The sequence below is a fragment of the Patagioenas fasciata genome, chromosome 1 (genome assembly GCF_037038585.1).
Source record: "Patagioenas fasciata isolate bPatFas1 chromosome 1, bPatFas1.hap1, whole genome shotgun sequence".
NCBI lineage: Eukaryota > Metazoa > Chordata > Aves > Columbiformes > Columbidae > Patagioenas > Patagioenas fasciata.
The window spans coordinates 139104737-139130643 of record NC_092520.1 but is presented as its reverse complement, the minus strand read 5'-3'; the positions used below and the strand labels follow the sequence as shown (position 1 = coordinate 139130643).

General features: G+C 39.8%; 1 protein-coding gene across 1 annotated transcript in view; it reads right to left on the bottom strand.

The window, feature by feature from the left end:
• Positions 1-24905, bottom strand: part of GYS2 (glycogen synthase 2) — a 42375-nt gene extending 17470 nt beyond the window's left edge. The window contains exons 1-5 of the mRNA XM_065845869.2: positions 24374-24905; positions 14883-15064; positions 11848-12039; positions 10837-11022; positions 3357-3501 (exon numbers count right to left, since the gene is read on the bottom strand). Of these exons, the coding sequence (XP_065701941.1) occupies positions 3357-3501; positions 10837-11022; positions 11848-12039; positions 14883-15064; positions 24374-24494 (826 nt within the window). The 5' untranslated portion in view covers positions 24495-24905. The remainder of the gene's footprint in view (positions 1-3356; positions 3502-10836; positions 11023-11847; positions 12040-14882; positions 15065-24373) is intronic.
• Positions 24906-25907: the final 1002 nt, after the last annotated feature.

Here is a 25907-nt window from a genome sequence, read left to right as displayed (position 1 = left end):
CGCTGCCCAGCACTGGGAGCTGCTCTGAACAAAGCCCTATGTGGCCTCGTATGAGTGGGGAGTCAACAGATCAGAAACACTCTCTATTTCTCTTTGTCTTTACCGAAAACATATGGTCTCCTTCCTCTGACCTGCTTCTCGTTCAGCATGGAAGAACAGGCTCATGCAGCACACAGCTTTGAGACTGCAACCACTTCAAGCTCTTCCCAATAAAGTAAGAGTCCTCAGCTTGAATGTGCCTGGCCATTTTCTATCCACTCTCTCACATTTATTTATCAGGGAGATCTGAAATCTCTCACCCATCAGCAGCAGCCTTTACACAACCTACTCCTATGCTCTTTGTTCCAACTGCACTTTCAATTTGCTCTTTCATCAGGACACGGGCTCAACCTGTCTCTTATAGAAGCCTTTGAGATACAGAACAGGCGTGGTGGCCTAAGGTATCCAGTTCACCATTCCTGCTTAACATACAAAAATATTTTGAATACATGTAAGGCAATTTGCCCTTGCCCTAGGGAAGAAGTGAGGAAAGAGAGCTTTGTCCCTATTTTAAGTGTTTTGGGGTGTTTTGTTGTTTAATGAACTAATGCCATCGTTGTTTTAAAACTGTCCCAAGTAGGTCAAATCAGAATGATTTTATTTCTATTTTTATAGGAAAGAAACTGACATTGATTTACATAATAGTAGCATAGTACTCTGGTTTTGATTGGTAAATCACTAAGATTCAGGGTTCTCTTGTACTTTTTTGGGGTTTACTTCTAAGATTTTGATCAAAAATATACAGATAGGAAGTCTAGATCTAGAATTTAACTAATACCTAAGTCTCTTAGAATGTTGATTAAAAGTCTTCTCTACTGCTAATGAGAAATATGTTTCATATGTTTCGTATCTGAATGAAAACATTAGAAATCCCATATCAGCTTTCAAATCACAGGAATATAACTCATGATCACTGACAGAATCTTGTATGATATGTCAAAGAGAAAAAGTTCAACATTAGATACTTAAGCTTTTGACAAATATGGTTTGATAAACTATTGATCAAGTAAAATCAGCAGCAAGTGAACTTAGGGTAATGCAAGCAGTAGTTCTGCCAGGTTTAGACTGACTAATTGGCCTTTGTCCTGGTGCAAAAGCTCTCTATGCAATCAGGTCTACTGAATTTTAAAGGGGTTTTTCCAAGTGATGAGATTTGTAATTTGAGTTATACTCCAACATTAATGAACAGTAGCAGAGACTGCTCTACTTACCACATTTCCTCAGTTATTTTTAGTTAACAACTTTGTTACAAAGCTTACCTCTCAACAAATTCAAATGCAAATGAAAGTTATTTGTGTCGATTCTGCAACCCCTTCGAAAAGTTAATTTTTAAAGTGGATCGAGAAGTGTACAAATTATTTCAGTATTCATGTTCCTTTGCAGAATTCAAGCTAAATGATCTACTGAAGGACTGTTGGTTTTTCTGAACATCCAATGTCTATGCTGATTTCACAACTTCAGAGAGAATAAATACTACAAGAATAGACTCCTACACAGTTTATTTGTGGTCTAAGATTCAAATAAACTATTAAAGTACTTATTCCCATCAGAACATATTTTCCACTTGTAATAGTCTCCTAGGATTTGGGGTAGCAATTCCTATTCTATCTAGCTCTGTCAACATGAAGCATGATATGTGTGAACATTTTTTTACGCAAACATTAAGTATATTTACTTGGTTTCTTCAAAGTCGCAAGAATAATCAAAAAAAACTTCAGGTCTGTGAATCTCTGTGCATGTAATTCTCTTCAGTTTCAACTGATGTTCTATCTGTGAGCAGTCTGCAGATTTTCTCTCCCAAATTAAAACTGATTCAGACTCATTTCAGTCTCCTGAAATCTCAAAACATAAACTCTGATTTTCAAGAATAGCTGTTGTGGGGAGAGGCCTCATGCCAATGTAAAACAGCTTCAAAAGTCTAATTTTCAGAGGTCAAGTACTCCGCACTTGCTAAAAAAAACCAAGATCTTTCAGAGATATCCCAAATTAGATGACCAAACACTTAAATTACTTTTAAGACATGGCTATTATGTCTAAAATGAAAAGGAAAGATCTTCTAAATTCATCATCCTATTGACAGTTAGTTAGGAGTGAGGCAAAGGATCCAATCGACAACTTCTCTTTTGTCCTGATGCATGAACCATGATGTGGTTTGAAGCATTGAAGTCAACAGGGGTAACAGCCCCAAACTATAATTAGTTCTGCAATTCACTTAAAAACAAATCTAAAAAGAATAAGCAAACCAAAAAACATCCAAGTCATTGGAGCATTGTTATACTTAAAATATCCAACTAAGAAGTGAACATACCCACTAAATGGTCTAAAAATTGTTTTGCAGTATTTCCCCCATGATGCTTACCTGCAGATGGAGTATTTTGGCATGTCCTTATATAGCACTGTGCTGATGTAAAGACAGCTTTAATGACACATCAAACTGGGATCATGAGTTCATTCAAACTTCATGCATGGAACATGACAAGGTTTGTTGATAAGTTCTATATTTTATTAGACTAACACAAATGGGAAAATCAGACACTGTTGGGCACACGACTATTTTTTCAAACTGTACTGGTTGGTCTACTAGAAAATATTATATCTATCTATGAAACTTATAATGGTTAGGTCCTAAGATCATGATGATCACAACCACACTGCTACTCCTAGGTGTAACAGATACAGGGAAATGGACTTTATTATTTATGGTTCATTTTTAGTCTTCTCAATTCTTTCAACATTAAGTAAAAAAAAAAAATAAATAAAAAAAGAGCATTAGCACTGGAAAACAACTCATCTAACGTTCTGTTTTGCATATGACACTTTTTGTTAAAATAAATTTTCTAAATGAATATATCACTCATCTTTAGCAACAAACTTCACACCATAACAGCTGGTGAAATGTATTACAGAGGTTCCAGTTCCTGCTTTCATCAGTTGACTTGAATATATTACCATCACTGGAAACCCTGCTATAAACAAAACTCCTGATGCTGAAATGTCCCTGCAAAGAAAGCCTAACATCTATGGAGTTAAACTATTGCTCTCCTGAGATGGTACTGAAAGGAGTTAACAAATGCTGCTTGTTTTCTTTTGGATTTACATATGCTATTGGAATGTGCCTCAAATGATATTATCTGCACTTTTCTTCTGAAAATCGGTTATTCTCTGCAGTGTAGCCAGACATATCTATGCATGTGTACTTGCTCTTCATGATTGTATACCTGTCTCTATGATTTTCATGATTGCATACCTGTCTCTATTATATTGAGGAAATGTAGGTACTCAGAGGAAATATAATAAGAACACAATTCAGGTCTTACCAGGATTTCTTTTAAGCATATGTTCTGCTTCTATAGCTGTTATCTGTGAGACTGTAGTGAACACATGGGCACAATGTACAGATGCCCGTTCCATACAGTACCGATGGTAAATCTGTCTCTCTCCTGCTTCCTTGTCAATGTCAAACTGTTAAATAATAAAAATAAAGAAAAAGACACCTATGTGATATGCTCATCAGACTTATTACCACAAAGAAGGTCTCTGATCTTAAGCTTGATTTCCCCAGGGAATAAGAATCATGTGATTATGCTGTTCATTTGTCTTTTTGTTTTTTGAACCATTTTATCAACTTCAAGGAGTTCGAAGGAGCAAGAGAGGTCTCAGTTCCTACATGTTCGTGAAGAAAAATGGCAGCTCTGCAATTGAGGGAGACCTAGATTGATGATCTATGAAAGGTAAGGATCTGTGCTACCTGCTGGCAGGTCATGTTGTATCTTGCCTGTCCTTGTTGGAGAACTTGGGAGAGCAGGGAAGTTGTTGGTAACTGAAGGTACAGGGGAGAGAAGAAAAAAGGAATGGAGATGAGGAGAGAACCTGGGGACTGGGTAGAATGCTGGAAATCATGTGTAGGCAAGAGCTCAGTCGCAAATCCCAAGGAAAAAAAAAAGAAAATAGGAAATGAGATATTTTCTCATGTTCTTCCTCCAACTCCACTGCTATTATTTGCTGCTTCTTTTACTTCAATTTGAACTTTATTAATTTCTAGAGGCAGCTGTAAGTCAAACTGCTAGATAAGACCATCCCAAATACCAAAGTATTTCTAAATCAACTTTAAACCTTGCAACTACTCCATTTTTTACTGAGCTTATATTTTCCTGATGGGAAGAAAACACACAATACCTATTGAGCCCATGCTTAACGGTTTGAACGTTGACTAGTGATGCCCACTGCAAAACCGCTAGAGCATAGTCTAAAAAAGAATAACGTTAATTGGGTGTCAATGACCACAATTAAATTACAATCCTCTTAGTCCTACATGATGTTTCACTTCTGGGAACAGAAGGGTTGTCCTCCTAAGGTCAACAGCGCAGGCACCAAATAGACCATGTGAGTTACATGGAGAGTGACAATGACTCTCAACAAGATCTGTCATTATCACTGCCTAATGCCAGGTGCACAGTCTGATTTTGATTGCATTTGACTCTGTAACTTCGCTGACCGTAATAGATTTAACCATTATCATAGGCTGGGCAGACAGCACTTTCTATAGTTAGGACTATCTGACCTTTGCCACAGCTGGTTGCTTTTATTGCTTTAGAACTTGGCTAGAAGTAAAGCTATTTAGACTGTGACTCTTCATGCTGAGTGCATACTTAAGGTTGGTATAGAACATATTTTATGAAATTTCAGCAAATGTGAACCATTTCAGGGAACAAGATATAACCAAATAATTTTTAATTTTTACTTAGGTAGCTATAGGTATAGATGTAGACACAGATATCTTACAATTGTTTTGCTAGGAAACTTAAGTGCTAATATCCACTGAGCACTCTAATTTCTCAGTGGTTCGAAACTGCTGACAGACTGGTCAAGCAAGATCTTTACCTTTGACTTCGCTTACAGCGTGGAGTAAGAAGCCTCTTTGTGTACCTCTGGGCAGGCTAGACAAGTGACTCCAGCAAATAAGCCTTAGACAAGTTGAAGGGCAGGTTAAATGGAACTTAGTTGATGAGAGAGTGCAGAAGACAGATTTAGTTCACACAGCACTGTGCAAAGACAGCTGAGCTTGCTGTGACAGTATTAGCTCCAGAATTAGAGGCAACACGGGGCATGGCACTGTAATGAGCCAGTACACAGAAATGAAGCAGAACATCAGTGTAGATAGTTTGCTCTTCACTCCAAACCAATGTTTCTGTTCAGCAATAGGCTCTTCTGTCTGAATGCTTGCCTGCCGAAGTCCAGGCACCTGTGAGCTATGTTCCATAGCACTCAGGTTCAGCAAAAATAAAGCAATATATCTATGAAGTGCATCACGCTTACTTGTGTTTGCTGTTATCAGCAAATGGGAAAACTAGCACAGCCACAAATAAAGGCTGCATCAAGAGAAAAACAGGCGTAAGGCATATTAACTGTTTGTAGAGTCATTTAAGTTGGAAAATACCCTTAAGATGATTGACTTCAACCATTTCTTCCCTCAGTGACTTTTAAGACTAAAAACTTCAAAATCCACTTCCCTGTAAACATCGCACTGCTCCCAGTGAGGATCTTCTACTCTGTTAGAAACCAAGTAGATTATTGAAATTTACATGATGGTAAGGATTAGAAAGGAAAATTCCTCCCTTATAAGGCCACTCTAATTTCAAAGTAAAACAGGAAGATCTTCCACAGGCATAATGCTTTGGAGTAAAACTTGTGTGTGCTGCAATTTAATTGACGAAAAATTGCAGCTCATTTCTGTCCTTTCCATGGATCAATGTGATAAATGTAGAATTTCAAAATGATGGACCCGATTTCAAAGCAGTAGTGATTTCAAATTGGGTCCATCTTTTTGTAACACCCTGGTTTTTTCCTTTTAGACTTCTTAGGACAGAGTTCTCCACCACTTTGCAAACTAGATTCAGCCGCACTTGTATGATCTAAAGGCAAAATGTTGCTAGACCTAAATAAAAGTGTTACACACTGGCAGAGCAACATTATATAAGGAGAAAGACAATGAAAAATGAAACTATTTTTTTTCTTTCTTCTTAGAGAACTTTTTCCATTCTAACTCAAGATGATCTTTTAATAAGAAGCATCAGAGGCTGAAGACTACAAACTTCTTCACTATGCCAGGCCAGTGGTACACAGAACCATCCAATGTTCACCTCTTAGATGAAGCTTAGACCACGTGCCAACAAGACTCCCAAACACAGCTGTCTACTCACCTATGAACTAGCCTGGATCATCAGTGTCCCTCAGTCAATTTATGAAAGATGTTAGTCTATTTAAAATCCCAGAGAGACCAAAAGAGACCAAAAGAACCATGAACTAAACAACCAAAACACCCCTAAATAAAACAGTTGCTTTAAGCAATGGCAAAGCAATGAAGGGTTAACATTCTGGATCTTCAGCTGAGAATTCAGTTCCTCTGAAAGAGAAAAAGGCTCCACAGGCTCAGAACCTTTTTCACAGAAGTTCCTACCTTTTGAATTAGCTATTTCAGTTCAGTTTATCTTAGCAACAAACATAACCTCACCTTTACTAATGTAAAATCTACACTGAACATGAGGACAGTCGGGGAAAAAAAGCATTGCTGGTTGAACTATTCAGATCTGCAAAACTTATTAAGTGTAGTTCAATCTATGATAACATCCCTGTTGGGAATTAAGCTTAGAACAAAACCTGCTTGTTACTGAAATTAGAAAGTGTTGACTTTGAAAGAGTTCAAGCCTGTATGTAGGGTTAGCAGTCCCTCACCCATTCTTCAGATGCTTACAAGGAAATAAAACTGTCACACGCTACAAGTTACTAGGTAAGTCCTCACCTGTTTTGTTCTTTTAGTTTTCCCTCCCTCACTTCCTCCAAAATCAGAGTGATTTAAGTGTGAATCTGGGAACTAAATGATACACTGAATAGCTGTTATGCGGTTATTTTCTAAAGGTTCCTTAGCTCAGACATAGCCCATCTGTTTGTTACAGGTTGCTGAGGACACAACAGCATTACTTATTGTGTTCATTGTGCTCCTGTGCACACTGTTAATGGTTTAACACCCAAGTTTTCACGGGGACAGACGAACTGCTAGTCCAGATGAACTGCATTAAGGCTGTAAGAATATCAGAATTATATGAACTCATCCAGTAATGCTGTGTATGTACCAGGATCCCATCTCTGATTGAGGCAAAGAGCAGATGGCTCGGGAAGAGGTCAGGAGTCAGTCAACACTACAGTCCACAGGGCATGCTCCTCTCTTCCAGCAACCTACAGCTCTAATCTACTTGGTTGACAAGGTTTTCAGTCCCCCAGAAAATGTCTGTTTTCAGATCACAGGATGACATGTGCCCCCAGCTCATGAAATAAGGAGTTTTGGCAGCCTACAGTTCAGGCCTCTAGGTGATTCAGGGAGTTATAAAGTATTACACATCACAGTGTGCCAACCCTTCACTGAGTCATTCTTAATTTTTTCCCAAAAGACTAGCAAGGCTGAAGGTCAAATTTCCATGGGTCCAGTGTTTGTGAGGGATAGCAGAAGATCGCATGGAGCCTTCCCTTCCAGTTTTTTCGCCTGACAGGGGCTGGTGACTTGAGCTTTTTGTTCATAGAAGTGTTAAAGAAAATGTCAGCCACGTGGCACTGTGCAGACCTTTGGTCAATCTCTGATACTGATATTAACTCCAAACAGGTTGGGACTTGGGCCAGTCTTCCCTCGTCTAGAGCTACTGACCTCACTGGCTTACTTCAGAGAATACATTTGTACCTTCTATACTTGTGCCAGCTGGCACATAACTGAGCTTTGCTAGGAAGCTGAATTAAAGTGGTGGTGCTCTTTCCACTCTGGAATTCAGAGAAAGAAAATCTCAGTAGCCCTTTATATTTTAAAAAGATATCTTTCAACTCAAATCTTCTAGTCCTGCTTATCTACAGTGGTGGTTTAACATTGAAGTGGAAGAGTGCTGCACAGTGTGGGCATGTGCACATGTGTGTGTGAGCAGAGCAGGAAGGGCTGATGCACAGTGAAGGACAAACCGAAAATGTGTTACAGTGACTGGGCTAACAGGAAATATTATGGTGAAAAACAACACACTGTCACACACCCAGGGCACTGTGACAGGAGAGAGAGAAAAGACCATGAAGATGCCAGGTAAATATCTTCTATCAGCCAGCAAACAATCACATCATGGTTTTGCCTGTGGATCTCACTGTTCCATCCTTCCACATTGCAGAAAAGCCCTTGGTCTCAGGGGGCTGAGTAGTGGTCTCTCTAGCAGGTGTTCTAAGCCAGCTTTAGCACACTATAAGCACGTTAAACAGTAGTGTAACAGCTTGGCATCACTTTCTCTATAAGCAGCTTTAAATGTTGGTCTCTCCAAAGAGGGCATAAAGCATTAAGCTCTAGAAAGTTTCCTCCCTTAAATATTATTTACAGGAGTTTATAATAATACTTTAAATGGATATATGTTTCATTCCATATATTCCTCAAATAAAAGCTGAATAGAAATTTCTGTATTTATCACATAGCTGATAGTTACCAACAGAACTTGTGAAGCTTTGCAGGAGGGTGAACAGTACTTTAACACATAAAGGTGGACGTGTCATGTGTGAACTGTAAAAATTATATTAATACTGTGATTAGATTATAAATCCACTAAAATCTCTAAGTCTTCTCAAACGTAAGATCATTACTTTTTCTTTTGAGTACACAGACAAGGGTGAGGGCCCCAAAGCTACCATGAAGGGAAAAGAAAAGTTGCTTTTGAGAAAAGCAGACTATTTTGCCAGACTACTTATAGCTCACCAAATTAACCAGAATACAAAACAAATAATTTTTTTTTTTTTTAGAATTTCCTTTAAAAAAGCAAGGCAAGGCTCTGACATACTGTTTTTAGCATCAGTTTGTAAAACAATCAGCATACTCTTTTTCTAACCTCTTATTTCCCATTTTAAATGCACCCCTCCTTTTCTTTTTTTTTTCTATAGCTTCTTTACTAAGAAATTATGTGTAAGAATGCAAGACTGAATGAATAAAGTTACCGCTGAGAAGTCCGCACTTTCTCAAGTGTTAAACCTGAAACTGCACGGTTTTAGTTCTTTCAATCTAGCTCTCTCCAGAGAAAAATAATGTGACTTTAAAACTAGATTTTACATAACATATATATTTTGCATATGTACACATAAGGAGAATATAAAGGAGTAGTACTGTCTGGAGTCCTGAAACTTGGGTCTGACAGCATGACTGGATTATTCATGCTGCCTCATTAGTGCACCTAACAAATGTATCTAATTTAGGAGACTGGTTTTCCTAGGTGATAGGTGGAGATAGGTCTTTCAGATGGTAATTTGGGGATGTTTGTCTTACACTGACTGTGAGGAGGCCAGTGTAACTCCACTGACACTATAGAGAGCCTACATGCATATGAGTAAATGAAAGGAGATGGTTTTTTAGCATGTTCAGTAGGTTCAGTATTTGCCTTTGGTGGAAAAGAAAAAACAAAGAAGACGAGTAAGGTGAGTGACTGTTTCCTTGCAGTATAATGGAAGGACAATCTATTCTGTGCTTCTGAATAATGTCAGTAGAACACTAATGCTTGGGTCTTGTCTTCGGAAGACACTGAAGCTTGACAAACTGTGGAATAAACATCCAACTGAAAATTGCCAACTGAGTAATTTTCTTCACTGATTTTAGCCAAGGAAGTGCACAGGCAGTGAATAAGGCAAGTTGTTTTAGCCTTTTAACTACCTCTATCCTCAATAAAAGCTGGGATGCAAAAATCTCTTAAACTCAGTTTGTCTGTAACCGTAACAGAAATCCCAGACCACGTAATGTACTTCTTCTGAAGGTAGTGCTGAAGACATTTGGGTCCTTGAAATGTGGTTTGTGTTACATTTTGACTGGAGAGAGAATAGTGAAAATCAAAATCACCAGCCAGTTTACAAAAATTCCAAGAAACAGATGTGGGGTTTTTTAACTCAGAAAATATTTCCTATATTTCCCAGTTACACATTAAGCCTAGGCTGAAAAATTGGAAAGTAGAAGGACTTATTATGACTTGCAAGAATTAAGAAGTTGGCTGGAGAAAAAAATAAAATATATATATATATATACACAATTTCAGAGTAATTTCAGCAAGAAGAGGGCCATTGTCTATTTTTCCTACTGCCTTTCGTTAAGAAACAGTGCTGTGAAGCTACACCTGAAGTGTCAGATGATGAATAGGTTTTACATTCGCTGGTTTTGTTGTTAACAGTAACTCCAAAACTGTAGCATCCAGTACTTGAGTTGATTCCCTTTCCTGAACACAAAGAGGAAGATCCTCAAGGACACTTGACTTGCAGTGATGTCTGGAGCTGTAACTCTCTAACTCTCTCTTAGCTTTAGAAAACGTCCCAGGCCATTGAAAAGAAGGTTAAGAATCTCTGTTAACAGGACTGTACTGCTGCAATATTGCTCCATGTAACAGCGGACTGGACGAGGGCACTGACTTGACTGGAGGCTGAATGAGTTTAAGTACTCTGCAGTGCAATTCTGGTAAATCGAAGTTCACTGAAGGTACTGCAAGTATTTTAGATTCTAACTGAGCTGTAGGATCTCTGAGATGACACAAAGACAAAGGCACTCATGCCCACACACCTCGTGGTCTTACAAATACCATTTGTTGCGCTCTGGAACTGATAACCTATCACTCAGGTGTGGGTCAATCATAAGTGATCATACAAGACAGAATATAAAATACATGCTGTAGCATAATAAACAAAAAAGGAGCTGGTAGTTAATTAGTCGGAGGAAAAAATAAAAAAAAGAAAAGAAAATAGAAAAATCTCTCTTACCTGGTCGAGATTGTTGTAAAAATCTATACTGGCTGCACACAGGTATCTCCCAAGCAGAGTCGCATGGGTGGTAAAAATTGTGGCAACAGGAAGTTTCTGAGATCGAGACAGTATTAAACCCACTCCTGCCTGCCACTCATGGAAATGGGCAATTATATTAGGCTTGTCATCAAACTGAGAGGAAAGCTGAAAATAATTAGAAAGAACATGCATGAAACACATACCCTGCTCATCATCCCAGCCTCAGAAACCTCTTTTTTTCATGCTGCCTTCTATGTGTTTGCTTTCTCTCATATGACACAGCAATACAACATTCTAAGTGGTCATATGTCTCAATTCCCATCAGCCCTAATCCTTCACCCAAGAAGTGCATGTGTTTCACTAGTGCTGCAGAACAGCATCCTTCCTAGAGTGTTGGGGAGCTATGGCAAGCACAGTCACTCTTCTTTCTTTTAACTTGCTTTTCTGCTTTTGAAATTCTTGTTTGGGTAAGAAAATCATGAGCACCTATGACAGACAGAAAATTCTGCAAACTAACAAAGTTTCCTCTCTTCAGGTAGGCTGTGGTAGAGTGACACGTGAAGCCACAGTGCTGTCATTGATTCTTGCCATTTGCCTTTATTCCCTGTGCAAGGCAGTAACTGATAGCTGACATATGGCTTGACTGGCTTTACAGACATTTTGTGTGACTACTTGGCTACCACACCAGAGGAAAAAGAAGCTTGAGATCCTATCTGTAAGAGCATCCAGTGACAAATAAGGGAGGTGAGAAGAAACAGAAGAGGATGTGGCAGTAAAGACACAGCAGATTTCACTCAGGGCTCCTGTTGCCTTCCACCCCACTCCGGGAAAATATTGAAATGACTGCTTAAGTTCTAAATAAAAATTTGCTGTACATCAGGTATCAACTTCCTTAAAATTTTAAAAGTGGACAATAGGAACTGCATCCCAAAGCTTTTTGCCCTGATGACAAGGCTGAGGTTTGAAAATCTCTAGATTTAAAAACTGTACCTCTTTTAAAAACCAGGCTGTTAATGATCCAAAAATCACAGCATCATTGGCTTCTCGATCATGAAAAGGGATCCCTATGTTGCTGGCATCCCAAAATTCTCCTTTCCACCTGTCCAGATTCCAGGCTGCTGATCCTATATCAAACAGCAAGACATACGGGCTGCCTTCTATCAGCCATCTTCCAAAAAAGGCCTATGGGAAAGAACCAACATTATAAGCAGAAAATGCTAAAGTGAATTAAAAGGTCAGTTAGCAGAACTACTTTCATTCATCAAACCTTGAATGCTTTACATAAGGAATATGTGATCATAGTCCTACATACCCAGAATTTGTGGTTTTCCTTGCAAAATACATGGAGTAATACTGGACCAAAGGTAGGAGTAAAAGGAAACTACAGTCTTTAGGAACATTTTGTTTATAAGATGTTCATTGCAATGGTAACTTTCTTTCATAAAAACAAACAAACAAACAAACAAAAACTTAGGAATATTATACTTGCTTGAATAATGAGGTCACTGTTCTTATTGAAATGTCTATGCCATTTTTATTCTTATTTCAAAATTATTATTTTATTTTAGTCAGATTTGTCACCAGTCTTTTCCCATTTATGCTAGATTAATGGTGACAGATTTTGTAGAACAGGTGCTTGGGACTGGTATCTACCACAACATTTCCTCATTCTGCCCAAGAGGCACAGTTGGTGCTCTTTGGCAGAGTGGAAGGATCAGTCAGAAGGTATAATTAAAACCTTAAATAACATCGGCCTAAAATACAGCTTTCCTGCTTTATCTGCATCAGTATAGCTAAATATCTCCAAGAGTATTTAGAATTCCACTGATATAACCTACCAGCCTAACCAGGAGAGTAGGCTTCAGTATCATAAGGCAATGCAACACAACTGGGCCCACAATATGGATTGTACAAGTCTGCACAGTCAAATTATTTCACTGTAATTGAACCATCAAAATAGCTGTAGCAGCAGAGACATATTAACCAGGAAGAATGAGGTACTATAGGGAGGCTAGTGCAGTTTATAGTTCATGCAGAGCTATAGCTATAGCTCATGCAGAGCAGAAGAATCTTTTAAGCCACTGTTCAACTTCTTTTCATTCACCAACCCCTGGGACCTCAGCAGTTGAACCCAGCCCTGACACCAAAATAGGCTGAATAGAGGTCGAGTTTCAAAACAATGAGTTGAAAGCTCTTAGATATGCTTACATAAAAAATACAGGTTGCAACAAAGACAGGAGGGTGTGTGGAGGGTCAGCTCCTTATGTACTTATTTCAGGCTACCAGGTTTCTTATTCAGGAAAATGAAGTTAGAGAGAAGGGAGTCTGTGTGCAACCAGACTTCACCTAAATATAGAGTCAGGTTGTGGCAAGGAACACACCTGACCTGAGAAGTTTGGAAGTGTTCCTAGGTCCCCTGGTTTAAAGGGATCCACTGTGATGCATAAACAAAATCCAGACATACATGTTAATAGGATAAGCACAGCTCCTGGAAAATAGAGCGTCATTATTAGAGATCAAAGCTATACTTGACGTACCTGGGACAGATTTGCTGCTATATGTGAATACTCCAGCGGCACAATGCACATGCTAGTCTGGCAGAGTTGGCTGATTAAATTGAATGTATTGCTGGAACAGCATGAATTGTATATATAGCATTGCAATTTATCTGCCCCACAAGCCTTCAGCTGTTTTCCAAACAAAGCAGTGTCACACAGCTTGCAAAGGTATCTCTTGGTAAGCAGCAATATGGAAAATTTGATCAGTCACTTAGGAAAATTTGATTAGAAACAAGAAATGGCAGTTGAATTAGGCCTTTTAGTTTGAACCTCAGCTTGAACAATGCATCACACAATGTTAGTGTCCCCAGACACTTTCCAAAGCAATGCCACATGTATGTCCAACAATACGCTTCTACGTAACATGCAATAGGGCATTAGATCCTAAGAACAGCAAAACTGTCGTTACAAAGGGAGATAATACATCGCCAGAGCCACAGCTGGTGGCAGTCCAAGAAATTTATGAATTTCTACAATAAAGTGTGCAATGCACCTCAGCAACAGAACTTTGTAAGAATGCTTCCTTGCTGCTGCCTCTCAATGCTTTTCACATCTGTTTGGCACACATAAGTAGACAGTTTTTCCTCCTGCCAGCTAGCATCTCTCTGAGGGACTCAATGTTGAAACAGATTGAAGGTGAGTTCTAGATCTCTGATGAGGGCTTTCAAGAAAGGAGGTCAGATTTAGAATGTGTTATCTTCTACCTATTTTCAGGTAACCAATTGTCCTCAAGGCTGCAGCTGCTTGCAGCTTAGTAGCTTGCCCATTAACGCAGTAGATTCTGTTCCTTTCTGCAGATCACCTTTACAGGAAGAAGTTTATTCCTAGTTTACTGCTGGAGAAACTGAGTCACAGGGAGGTTATGGGGTTTGACTGAGGTGACACAGAAAACAACGGTTAAAAACTGTGTAGGAAACACAGACTAATTCACTCTTTGTGCTGTGGTTTAACCTCTCTTCCAAGGGAACAGACAGCTAGTTGAGTTGATCTGAGGAGGCAGATTCTCTGTCAGTTGTGTGTTTTCCTAAAGTTTACCTGTGGTTTGTCCCTTTTTGGCTTTCAAGTTAATACAATGCTACATAAGAAAAATTGTGATCTAGTGGAATACTCTTCTCTCTTCAGCAAAAGAAAGCCAAATGTAACCTAAGAGTTCAGCCAAAGTAAGGTCATATTATATCTACTAAAATCTCACTGTATTTAGAGACTGGATAAATAAGTCATTAATCCAGTTAAGCAGACTTGCAGATAAATGACTGTTAAAACCTGTAATTGGATAAACTGGTTCTTCCTCAAAAATAACCTTTAATGAATTGTCCCTGCTGTTCTAACAGAGGATTCTGAGCCTTTTGCATTGTGACATTGACCAGGACTGCTGTGTCAAGTGGAATAGCAAGAGCATTAACCAGAACTGTAATCTCCTCAGAGTCAGCTTTGTTGCCCTGGGAAGCAGTAGAAGATGTGATTTACCTGACACCCTTGGCTTTTCATGGTGTCCATTGCCTTCTTAACTGCGGGGTTTGGAGGCTCACATGCTTCTACCTGAGTCTTCACATTGTGCTCAAAATAGGGACCAACCAGAACATAGTTTTCACCCCATTCATCTGCCGTAATTTTGGCTTTTGTCTGAATCACAGTGTAAATGCCGCCCACTGCAAAAGATCACAAAGAACAAAAAGTAGGAAGGGGCACAGGACACAAAGCTCTGGCATAAGATCAAACTCACCAAATACACCTCTAGTTAAATGGCTTCATATATTCAGATTTTAACTGAAACCCAGACTCTATCAAATAAATAGAAGTTCAGTCTCTCAAATGGAATCTGAAATGGAATCTGAGCTTCAAGGTTTAAATTAGGAGCGTGCACTGATAGCAGACTGCGCATAATTCTTAAATGACAATTTAATGCTTTGCTTACTCCTGGGTGACTGCATACGGCTTCCCTGAATTTCTCCTCTAATTTCAAATGGATGCTTCCTATCCTTAGCTGCTATTTTTATCTAGCCTGTGATTTCTTCTTAGATGTCCTTTAGGTGTTCAAAGTCACACCACAAATGTTTCACTAATATATTATTTTATTCTTACATTATTCCCCTCTTTTTGGATTTTGAAATCTTCACATTCAGATTATGGGATTCAAATCCTGTGGCTTATGCATCCAGTCTCTCACGCCTGATTTTGATTCTACTGCATCCCAAGTGCAGACTTCTGCTTTTTTATTGCAGCCTTTATCATTTTCAAATATATTTTTCATTACGTGGAAATACATGTGATGAGAAGTGATCTGGCACCTCCAGCTTGTTTTACACAAACCACAGAGAGAGGTTGAGGGACTGACAGATTTTATTGGCAACAGACTACAAAAGACAATTCAAACCAATATCCTCACAGCAAAAGGTGTCATGTTCCATCGCCATTCAAAAGAGCTGTTGAAGTCAGAATGAAGGTAGCCTACAATACCAATATAAATGTCTACAGAACATTCCACAAAAATATTTTCCATTTTAAAAAGAAACACAATATTAAAATGTATAAGAGAATGTGACAGCAACACCCCCTGACAAGTCAGTACAAATCTATCCAGTCTTCCACATCAGATGCAAGATTCACTTAGCTGCTCTGCCTCATACTTTTCCCATAGCCAGCACTGTAACTCCTGCATTGGCGGGACAGTCTTTTAAAGCCCCCTTTGCCACAGGACCCACAGCGCCCAGCAGCAGGCATTCCACCACCACAAGCTCAGAAGAATTCCAGCACATGCTCAAATCCAGCAAGTGGAAGGTAAGAGAAGAGAGAATCAGGGGCCGAGTCACTGCTGTACATAGGAGATAAGTTTAGCACAGATCCAGCGATTCAAAGCATGGTAAGATAAAGGAAGCTCACCAGGTACAAGCAAACAACAAAGGAAAACACAGGAAGGGAATTAGTGTTCCTACTTAAATTAGTGTTCCTACTTAAAATTTGCATCTGAATTTGGAAATGCTTGGTAATACACCAGGCAAGAAGACTGTGCCTTTATCCGTGACATCAAGATTACATAAGGAGTCAGCACTGCAAGTTGCCAGTGATTGACAGCAAGTACTCCGGATTAAATTTTTTGTTTGAAAGCCACCAGGGTATCCAGAGGTGCCAATGCACTACATCCAGCTACCCGATTCTCCTTAAAAATCTGCCACAAATTACCTCTATTTACAATAAAGCAGCTGAAGTTGCTCAGCACTTTGGGAAATTAGTTCCCAGACTAGTTAAACTGTATCACCTGACAACTATAGAGAGCCTTCTGCCAAGCCTGGTATCTTGCAGCTCTTAGGAACTGAATGAGAGAACTATGTTTTTAATTGTGCTCCTAGAAAAGAAAGTGTGCACTTAAAATCCTTTTTCTTTACAAATATCCGATTTGTTTTGAACTGTGGAAGGATGCCTAGCCCTCCTATTTTTATGTTGTCTCAGGATTATAGATATTTTACAAAGAAAAACACACACAGTTCAAATCTACCAGCTTGATAAGTAGAATTATTACAATAATTTTTTACAATAAATTATTACCATACATAGTAATTCAAGACCTAAGCAGACAAGAATCTTACAGGTATATGTTCATAAATCAAGCTCACAGTTCAAGAGTTTCAGGTAATATAGACATGGAAATACAGAAGGGCATCTATGCACAAGTCTATTCTTCTCCACTTCATCAGGACCAGAAAGCTAAGGAACTAACTTCTAGTCATCACACTATGTGGTTGCTCTGGACATGGATTTTAAGAAATCTTAGGTACACTGATACTATATATTCTATATATACACTATTCTCTCTGTGTATACTATATATTCTCTCCATGGTCCTCTGCCCACAAGCTGAGACTACTTGAATAGCTGGGATTCAGATAAAAATATAAATTCAATCATAGGAGACAACTTTAAACCCATAAAGTCATGCAGTCATGATTACATGTCTGTTCTTCTGTGTGGCAAATACGTCATATGAGTGTAAAGGCACTGCAATCCAACATGGATAAATAAGGGGCTTGATAGAAATCTTAGTCATTAAACTAGTTGGTTTGAATTGGCAGAAATACTGAGGTTGCAATAAGGGAAGATAGTTGTGCAAAGCAGCCTGGTGACCCTGGGAAAAAAAAAAAGCAAATATCTACTCGCAGGATGAAAGATACCAAGTAACATGATAAAGCTGTATATGAGTAGAGTGGTGCAAAGCTCTTTCCCTTCTATCACGAGAGAGGAGAGCAGCCTCTTTCACACTGTGAGGCATTCGACATTGCAATCAGCAAGGTAGCTGAGATTTTGTGGTTACTAATTCTAAAATTAATAAGAAAGCTGTAGTTCAGGACCTGAGTAGGTCCTGGAACTTTGTTTTGTGCAGCCAATGGCTGAGTGTTTCTTTTCACAAGGTTTTGCTCAGGATCACTGTGTGTCCTAAAGCATGACCTGCCGAAGACGTATGGAATGCCTGTTCTGAGGGAAACAGCACTGATTTGCCTGAAATGCCATGAAGAGTACTTAAAAACAGAAGAGTCTGTTTTACGACTTGAAAAGTCTTCAGAAGACAGCTGTGACAAAAACTCGGGGTTACCGAGTCCCAAAACTTGCTTTTGTCTTCTCTGTTACTGTGGAAACATGACTCACGAGGCACGTCTTTTGCATAAGCTTTAAGTGACCGAGAGGGAAAGTGTGCAAGTGAAACTATGTATGTGGAAACTGCTGGGCATACCTTAAAAAAAGACACTTTGAGAAGAACAGAGCGATGTCTACAATAATGTATGGACTTCTGAAATTACACTTTTCCACAGCAAATTCAAGGAATTAAGGGGTAGCTTATATCTGCTCAGTTACTTTGAATTGCCTGGAAATAACTGTGCAAGTAGTAAACAATGCGTTACAGATCCTACTGAGTAATAGAGTAAGGGTCTACATAGTCACTTGGAATCTAACAGAACTCTCAAATTACTTCCAACAAGATGGTAAGCCTCCTTATTACTTTCTAATATGATGTTTTAAAGTCATATTACAAACAGAAAATCTTTCCAAATAAAAGGGATGTACTGAAATCCCATGATGTTGCAAGTTTCTGTATGCAGCCTTCAAAGTATTGTACTTTTAAATAGGTTTTAAAACAGACAAAGACAAAAAGAGAAGTAGATGCAGAATTGGGAGAGATCAGACCCAGAGAATTGGTTCAGTGTGACACAAGCATGGGCCATTAGCAGTAAAACACAGACACATGGCTAGTTTAATGTTCTTATCTCTACCAAAATTCTTTCTTTAAATATGTTAAGTTTTAATCATTTTAAAATGTCCTTGAGATAAAAGTATTTCTATTATTTCTTTTTAAAATATGTTTTTAACTTTTCCAACAGAATAAGGTAAATCAGGTTGAAAAGTAAATCAAAACCAGATCTTTTTACCCTTTTATTTCCCTTCCATTCTTCCTCTTTTTCCAGGGAAAAAATGAACTGGCACGAAAAGGGGAACTAAAAAGTTTGGGAAAGAAGGATTTTGTTCAGTTAAGAGAAGTTTGACCTCTTTTAGTGATCTCTTTAAAAACTAGAAGATGAAAACAAAATATTTTCTCAGCAAATATTTCATAGTATTCTTTTTTGAAAGTTTGAATATTTTCATATCCACTACCACTACTACGAATTTGTCTAAAGAAGTTCTCTGCATTGCTCCAGTCATTTTCTTCTTCCCTCACTTCAAGTCCTGATGCATTATTTCTTTTGTATATTGAAAATCCAAGCAGCGATTAGAGCCCTCCAGGGTAGACATCAGAACCATCTAAATAAATAGTCTGCAAGTCAAGAACAGTCCCCTGATTTCATGTCACTACTGAAGACAACATTAGGCAGAAGTGGAGACCTAACTATGCAACTGGAGATCTTTGTGGGAGATCTAATATGTAGATGTGCTCTTTCTGCTGCAAGCTGTGATATGGAAAGATACATCGCCAATGCTTTTTGTCACCTGATGAGGAGGGGTCCACAACTTCCAGGACTACGCAGGAACTGCACTGAGAAAAAAGGTCTTCCGGAGCTGCGATCCTTTGAGCACAGGATTGCCAAAACTTCTGAAAACTGTCAGAGAGACCCACCATTCATTTTACTTGCTCTCCTACCTGCCCCACATTACAGAAGGACAGAACGAAGGAGCAGCAGAAACCAAGAAAGAAGGGGAGAGAGAGAGAGAGAAGGAGAGAGGAAGCTATGCAAGTGAGACAGAGATAAGTGGAGATTGTCACTGATGGTTGAGTCCTTCCCCACACACCTTTCCTACACTGAGGATCAAAGTGTTCCTGGGGCTCTTCAGCTTCTTTACTATGGTCTGACCTGGTCACTCCTTAGGCACTAAAGCTTTCCCAAGGACCATGGAATCCAAGAGAGCAGTGGGACCCCAGATTCAGGATTCAAATTGACTTCACTCCCACAATTCGTAATTACATCAACTATCCTTTCACCCCTTCCCCTCAGAATGTGTCTCTGATCTACAGAGAAGGGATAAAACTGGGCTTGAGCTTATTTTTTTCTAATGTTTTGTTGGAAATTTATTTATTTATTAATTGATTGCCTGTTAAGATATCTGGGAACAGTTTATAGAATAAGGTTGTAAAATGTGTCAGGTGGAAAAAAAAGCATCTTCACATAGCAGATGTTTTTAATGTATTTTTTTACTATGTTTGTGGCCAGGACTCATCATAAGATAGAAGTTTTCTGAATTCTGTGAAATTCTGACATTCCAAACATATTCTGAAATAATGCTGAAATTTATGACAGATGTCCACAATACAGAAGCTATTTCTGTGTGCATCACCCCCAATGCACAAGATTTAATTTGAGATTGACGTTGATATACCACCCCACTCTAGAAATGCACAGAGCTTTGATGCTGTGCTAATGCCAAGTTTATGCCAGAACACCCCCACTCCCCAAAGTGTGTTAGTTCAGGTGTGTCACAGATTACATCATTCACCTTATCCCAAGGGACTTCCATCGTGGAAAGTTGTTCAACACAGAGGAGGTAAAATGCTGGTCCTACTGATTTCAGTGGATTCAGTATTTGATTTCCAAGAGTCCAGACTTTGACCAGAGAAACAGCACATAGAGCTCTGCTTCAGGGAGCACTCAAACAAGATTTGTTTTTAGCAGTCTTCACTCCAATAGCGATGAAAACAAAAAATTTCGGATTCATCTACCAGTGGCACTCAAGCTAATCAGCTCAGCGCTGAGTGATGATATAAACTGGCTGTTTGCCCGGCATTTGTAGGCATTCTTCTATTTTCTATCTAAAAGCTGTTAGTATTACAGCAGGAGATACTAATCTAAATATTACTGGAATGATTTCAAAGACATCTTCACAGAGCACAGACCAGATCCTGAGAATTGTCAGCCCTTCTCATTAATGTGTTAGAAAAACCACTAAACTACAGCTGTTACAACTTACAGAATTCAGCTTCTCCCCTGTATCCAGATTAAATACTTAAAGTTTCTGTGGGAAGTATGTCTAGGACTGCTGCCACTATTCCTGCAATGGCCTTTGGCTGCTCCCTGTTGACAATTTCCATCTGTGGGGCTTCAGACACAAGATCTGGACAGCTTGTAGCCACTTGGTTTGTGCTCCTGCCCTTAAAAGTTTTTATTGGTCTTCATGTTATGAGGGAAAGAAAACCTGTCTTACTTTCCAACATGCACAGACGCATGACCAGACCTGGTTTTACTGGAGCGTGGTGACTAGGAGAGAAGGGGGAAGGTGAAAAATGCTGAGCTTCCCCGAGATTACCACCAGATCATGTGGCACTGCAATGCGCTGGGCCCTTGCCTGCCTGCTGTTTCCCCCTTCTGCCACAGAAACATGGTAGGTCTGCTTCACAGCAAAGGTCTTGCCTGTAAGTGAGGAGTCAAATAAAGTGAGGAAAATCGTGCAAAACAAACTACTTTTTTCTCATTTCTTTGGCCGCGGTCTTTCAATGCAAGCTGATTTCAATGTTGTGCTCTGTTTAGCTGGCAAGTTCCTTTTCACAGGGACAGTGATACTGGCAAATTAACCTTTTTTATTTCTCATTCTTGCTTTCAGCTACCTTGTGTTTGCTTACTCCAGACAGCAAAAAAGAGAAAGTTGCCAGTGCTTTTCAACATATATGTCAGTGATCATCGCTTATCACAGGGAGTAGCTAGGACAGAGAACATAAAAAGATGTAGAGAAGTAGAAAGCTCTGCCTAGGTAGAGCATGTGTTTAAATGATCTAGAGGTAAAACAAAAAAGAAAAAAACATAGAGACACCTCCACTGTACCAGCTGCTGAGAAAGAAGTGATGAGACTCTGGAAATAATGGATACTTGTGGATGTCTGGGCATTGAATTCATACAACTGACTTGTCCTTTCTTCCAGGTGCATCTCATGCCTCAGTACCAACCAGCACCATCTCCTGCTCAGGGAAATTCCTGTAGACGCTCGCTCCCCATGGGCAGCCTGGCACATGAAGATCCTCTCAAAATACATTATCAGATGTGCTCCAATCTGCAGGACCCCTTCATCACCCTCAAGCTCTGAAGAAGAATATATTTGAGAGGTTCATAAAACAGCTCAGCACCTGTAAAGTGTGCTGTTTACAGGTGTGGGACAGGCATCTGTGAGCTCTGGTGGTACGTTCCTCACAGGGAAGACAACTTTCAGCCTTACTGTCACAGAGAAATGGAGGAACCACTAAGAAACAGTACTGGTCAATGAGCAAATGTACTCATAGCCAGGCACCTAGTGGTGCTCACAAAGTTAACACGAAGACTTGAACTCTCTCCTGTAGGCAGCAGCAGCTCTGCACCACTTTAGCAGTGCAAACCAGCTTCACACTGAATTACTAGGACACAGTTTTGCATTATCAGAAAGGAAGAAATAAACTTTCATGTTAAATGTTCAAAATTAGCTTGTGAGGCAATAAATCTAGCTAATGCTTATCTTTCCCTCTATACTGGGAACGTATACAGCAACATTAAAACTAAAGCACTAAGACACGTAGTGGTGCTAAATCTATGTGAGGTCAGCCTACTTAGGCAAATAAACAGTTCTCCCTTCTGCAAAAGAAGGCAGGAGAAGTACAGTGTAAGCTATTATTTCCTAAGACTATGCATCTTCTGTGATGACTCTCCCTGTATTTTGTGGCTGCTCCCTCTCATAAGAAACACAGTGCCTTAACATTTTCCAAGAGCCCTTCATAAGAGTTAGGCCACCAGGGAACAGCAAATCAACACGTGACTTAGACATTCAAAAAAAAAAAGTATCAAGAATTTACCAGAAAATAATAAGCTGAAATAGGCTTATTAAAGTGTTTTTGCACAAATGTTTCCAGTCAAGATTGTTTAATGGCAACTTTGCAGAAAGATGTGGTTCTAATGAAGAAATTGTTTTCCATGACTAGTTCAGTCAGCTCTGTTTGAATATATGGGTTTGGTATGTGGTATAATTAACAACACCTTATTTTTTATACTAACTGAATAAATATTCACTCTCATAAATACTAATTGTCTCATAAAATGTGAGAATAATAAATTTTAGCTGTGTCAGTCGATTTGGCTTCAGTGAAGTCAAAAAGAGCTATACAGGTGATTAAATGATTCACTGCATTTTGTGAGGAAAGACAGATAAATCTTATTGTGTTCTACTTTTTCTTAAACATATTGTGTGATATCTATAACCAGATGACTCCATAGTATGGACTTCAGAGATGTTAGCAAGAACATCTGTATTTGCTAGTTTTCTGCTGCCATCTGCTTGCTAGTGCCTTCCTTATCCTGCACACTGCAAAACTAAGTGCTGTGTGCTCCAAGTTCTGATAACAGCAAATTCACGCTTGACTGAAGCTACTGAAAAATAAGCCCACAGAGATTTGAAGTGCAAAAGCTACTCTGTACTACCTCTGGGTATTGATTCTCCTCATCACTCTAAAAAGAGCAATGTAAAATTGCACTGCAGTGCACATTAAATACCAGAAGCTATCACAGAATCGTAATTCTAGTTTCACCGTAAAGACAAACCCTAGCACTGTCTATTCCTCTCACACACATTTCCCCTTTAGAGTTAAAATCTTAACAGATTACAGATCCCATCTCCTGACTAATCTATTTATCTACTAGGACAGTAAGACAGATGAGGTCAATCATTTACTTGTATTAAGTCACTTTTGTGGCAAAAATGGAGCCCGTTGCCCCCTGATGAACTACACCTAGCTGAAAGGGGGTGATTTGATGAGTGAATTAGAAATGGAGGCAGAAAGATCTTTGCACAACAAGCAGTTTGCGCTTTGCATGACAAGCTGTGTGCAGTAAACAGGTTTTCAATCTGTACACATGCACAAAGCATGAAGTCCCTGTCTGGCACTGCCTGTGTTTGCAAAGACCAGTCCAAAAGGGGTTCAGCTGGCATAAAGACTGCTGGTCATTGACATCTGTTTTTTGTTCAGTGGTTTCAGTGCAGCTCTGTCTATTTGTACCTGTTTCAAATTTGGCCTCTTCTCTGCACTGCCCGGGAAGGCTGAGGGAGACTGATAAACCACTCTGAATTTGATGCCTGTTTTACAACTCATTTTCATGCATTGCATTCCCAAGTGAATTCACATGGAAGGTAAAATATAAATATGTACAAAGCCACATCTATGTATCTGTACATCCGCACACCCAGGCATAACATGTAGATGTTTGTTTAAACAACCTGTTCCTGGTGGTGAAATATGTAAAAACACACAGACGTCCTGACTCCATGCTCATCCCACACAAGCACAAGCAGATGTAGCCCACACACAGCATGCACGGTTCCAGATGGATGCCACATGCTCTCCTTCCAATACAACAGCTCCACAGCCCACTTTTCCCCAATCACCCCTTAATGTCATCCTTGTCCGAGCCTTTCATGCCTCCCTCCGCTCCCGTGAAAACAGCAATAACTCCTAAGACTGCTGTACAAACCTTTGTTGGTAACTTCCCAAGAAACTTCAAAGAGCAACAAATCCTCCACTGGTAGGTCTTCATCCTCCCACTGAGGAAGCCCGTTAAGAGAAGTCATGGACAGTGATCTAGCCAGTGGCATCTTCTTCGGGTCTCAAATGCTCACCCCGCAGGCCGCAACAGTTAGCTGTCGTTAATGTCCAGTTAATGTAGCAGTTCTCTGCAGCTCTGGTTAGAGCAGTCCACCAGTGTGCTGGGCTCCAAGGGGAAAATTATTCAGATAGCTGGGAGCTAATGGGTTTAAACTGTCTGACCACCAGCATTAAATTGGCTCAGTGAAATCCTCAGGGCTTGAGAAGCAGCTGCTGGAAGAGGTAAGAATTTAAGACTGACCCGAGAAAAGTCTTGACCGTTTTGGGGTAATGTCTCTTTCTTCTCTTAGGGAGAAGTAAAAAAATGGTTTTGAGCTCCTCAGCCACAGCATTCAGTACCTACCACCTCAGGAACAACTGAAACTCAATGGCTGTAAATTCAGCACTGCTCTGAGCAAACTCCAGCAGGGTGGACACTTAGAGTTCACCACCTGACCTGAGTCCAGCCCCTGAGTCCTCCCCTCTAGATACACCCTCCCATTAACACCCATGGACCTTCTCTATCTGATGGCCACTTACCAACCAGGTTAGTAGATTCGTTCTACATGATATCTCTTAGATTACTTGCCAGGTCAAACACTGTTACCTATTCTTGTTCAGTTCATCAGTCTGTAAGCACATGTTTACTTCATGCCTGTCCTCCACAGTTAACTCCAGCTGTGTTCCCAGAGCTCTGCATGACCTGTTGGCTTCATTCTGCTCTCAAGCAGCCCCATAACCCTGAGAGCTTTTACAAACACAGCTGCAAAGGCTCTACCGCTACTTTGTCCCTCCTTGTAGTCCTGGTCCCTGATTTTCCACCTGGTTTCTCTTTTTCTATGCCACAGTTCTTTTCTGGCCTCTGGGCCGATGTGTTCTGCCCAGGTAAACTAGTGAGTAACAAGTCACGGAACATTATAATCCTGTCTTGCTCCAGCACTGGGTTGGGATGCTGCAAGCAGTGCACACACATCTGCAGAGATGTCAGTCCCTAAGTCACAACCTGAGATCCTTAAAGCTTCACAGAGCAACTGTCTGCTTGGAAGATGCCTATGCACTTATCCGTCCGGTTGACAAGCCAGTGCTTCTGGGACAGCTGTGTCAATTGAATCCGATTCTGAGCTTAGAGCACAAGCTGCCCAAAATCCACAGTTCAGCAGTGAGCAAATCTCCAGGTGAGATCCAGGGCATCTCTGGTGCTGTGACGAATAATATTGCACCGGCAGGCATGGACCGTAGTAGCATAGAGGGAACGGCTCTGAGCTCACTTAAGATCAAAGGCAATTCATTTAAAGAAAGGCAACCCGTCTGCATACAAGTCTCTTGGATACAATATAAGAGAGCTAAGCCTACCCTAATGGCTAATTATCTCCCAAAAGACTTGCTCTTACACTTCCCATGCCCTCTCTGCACTTGCAGCAGTC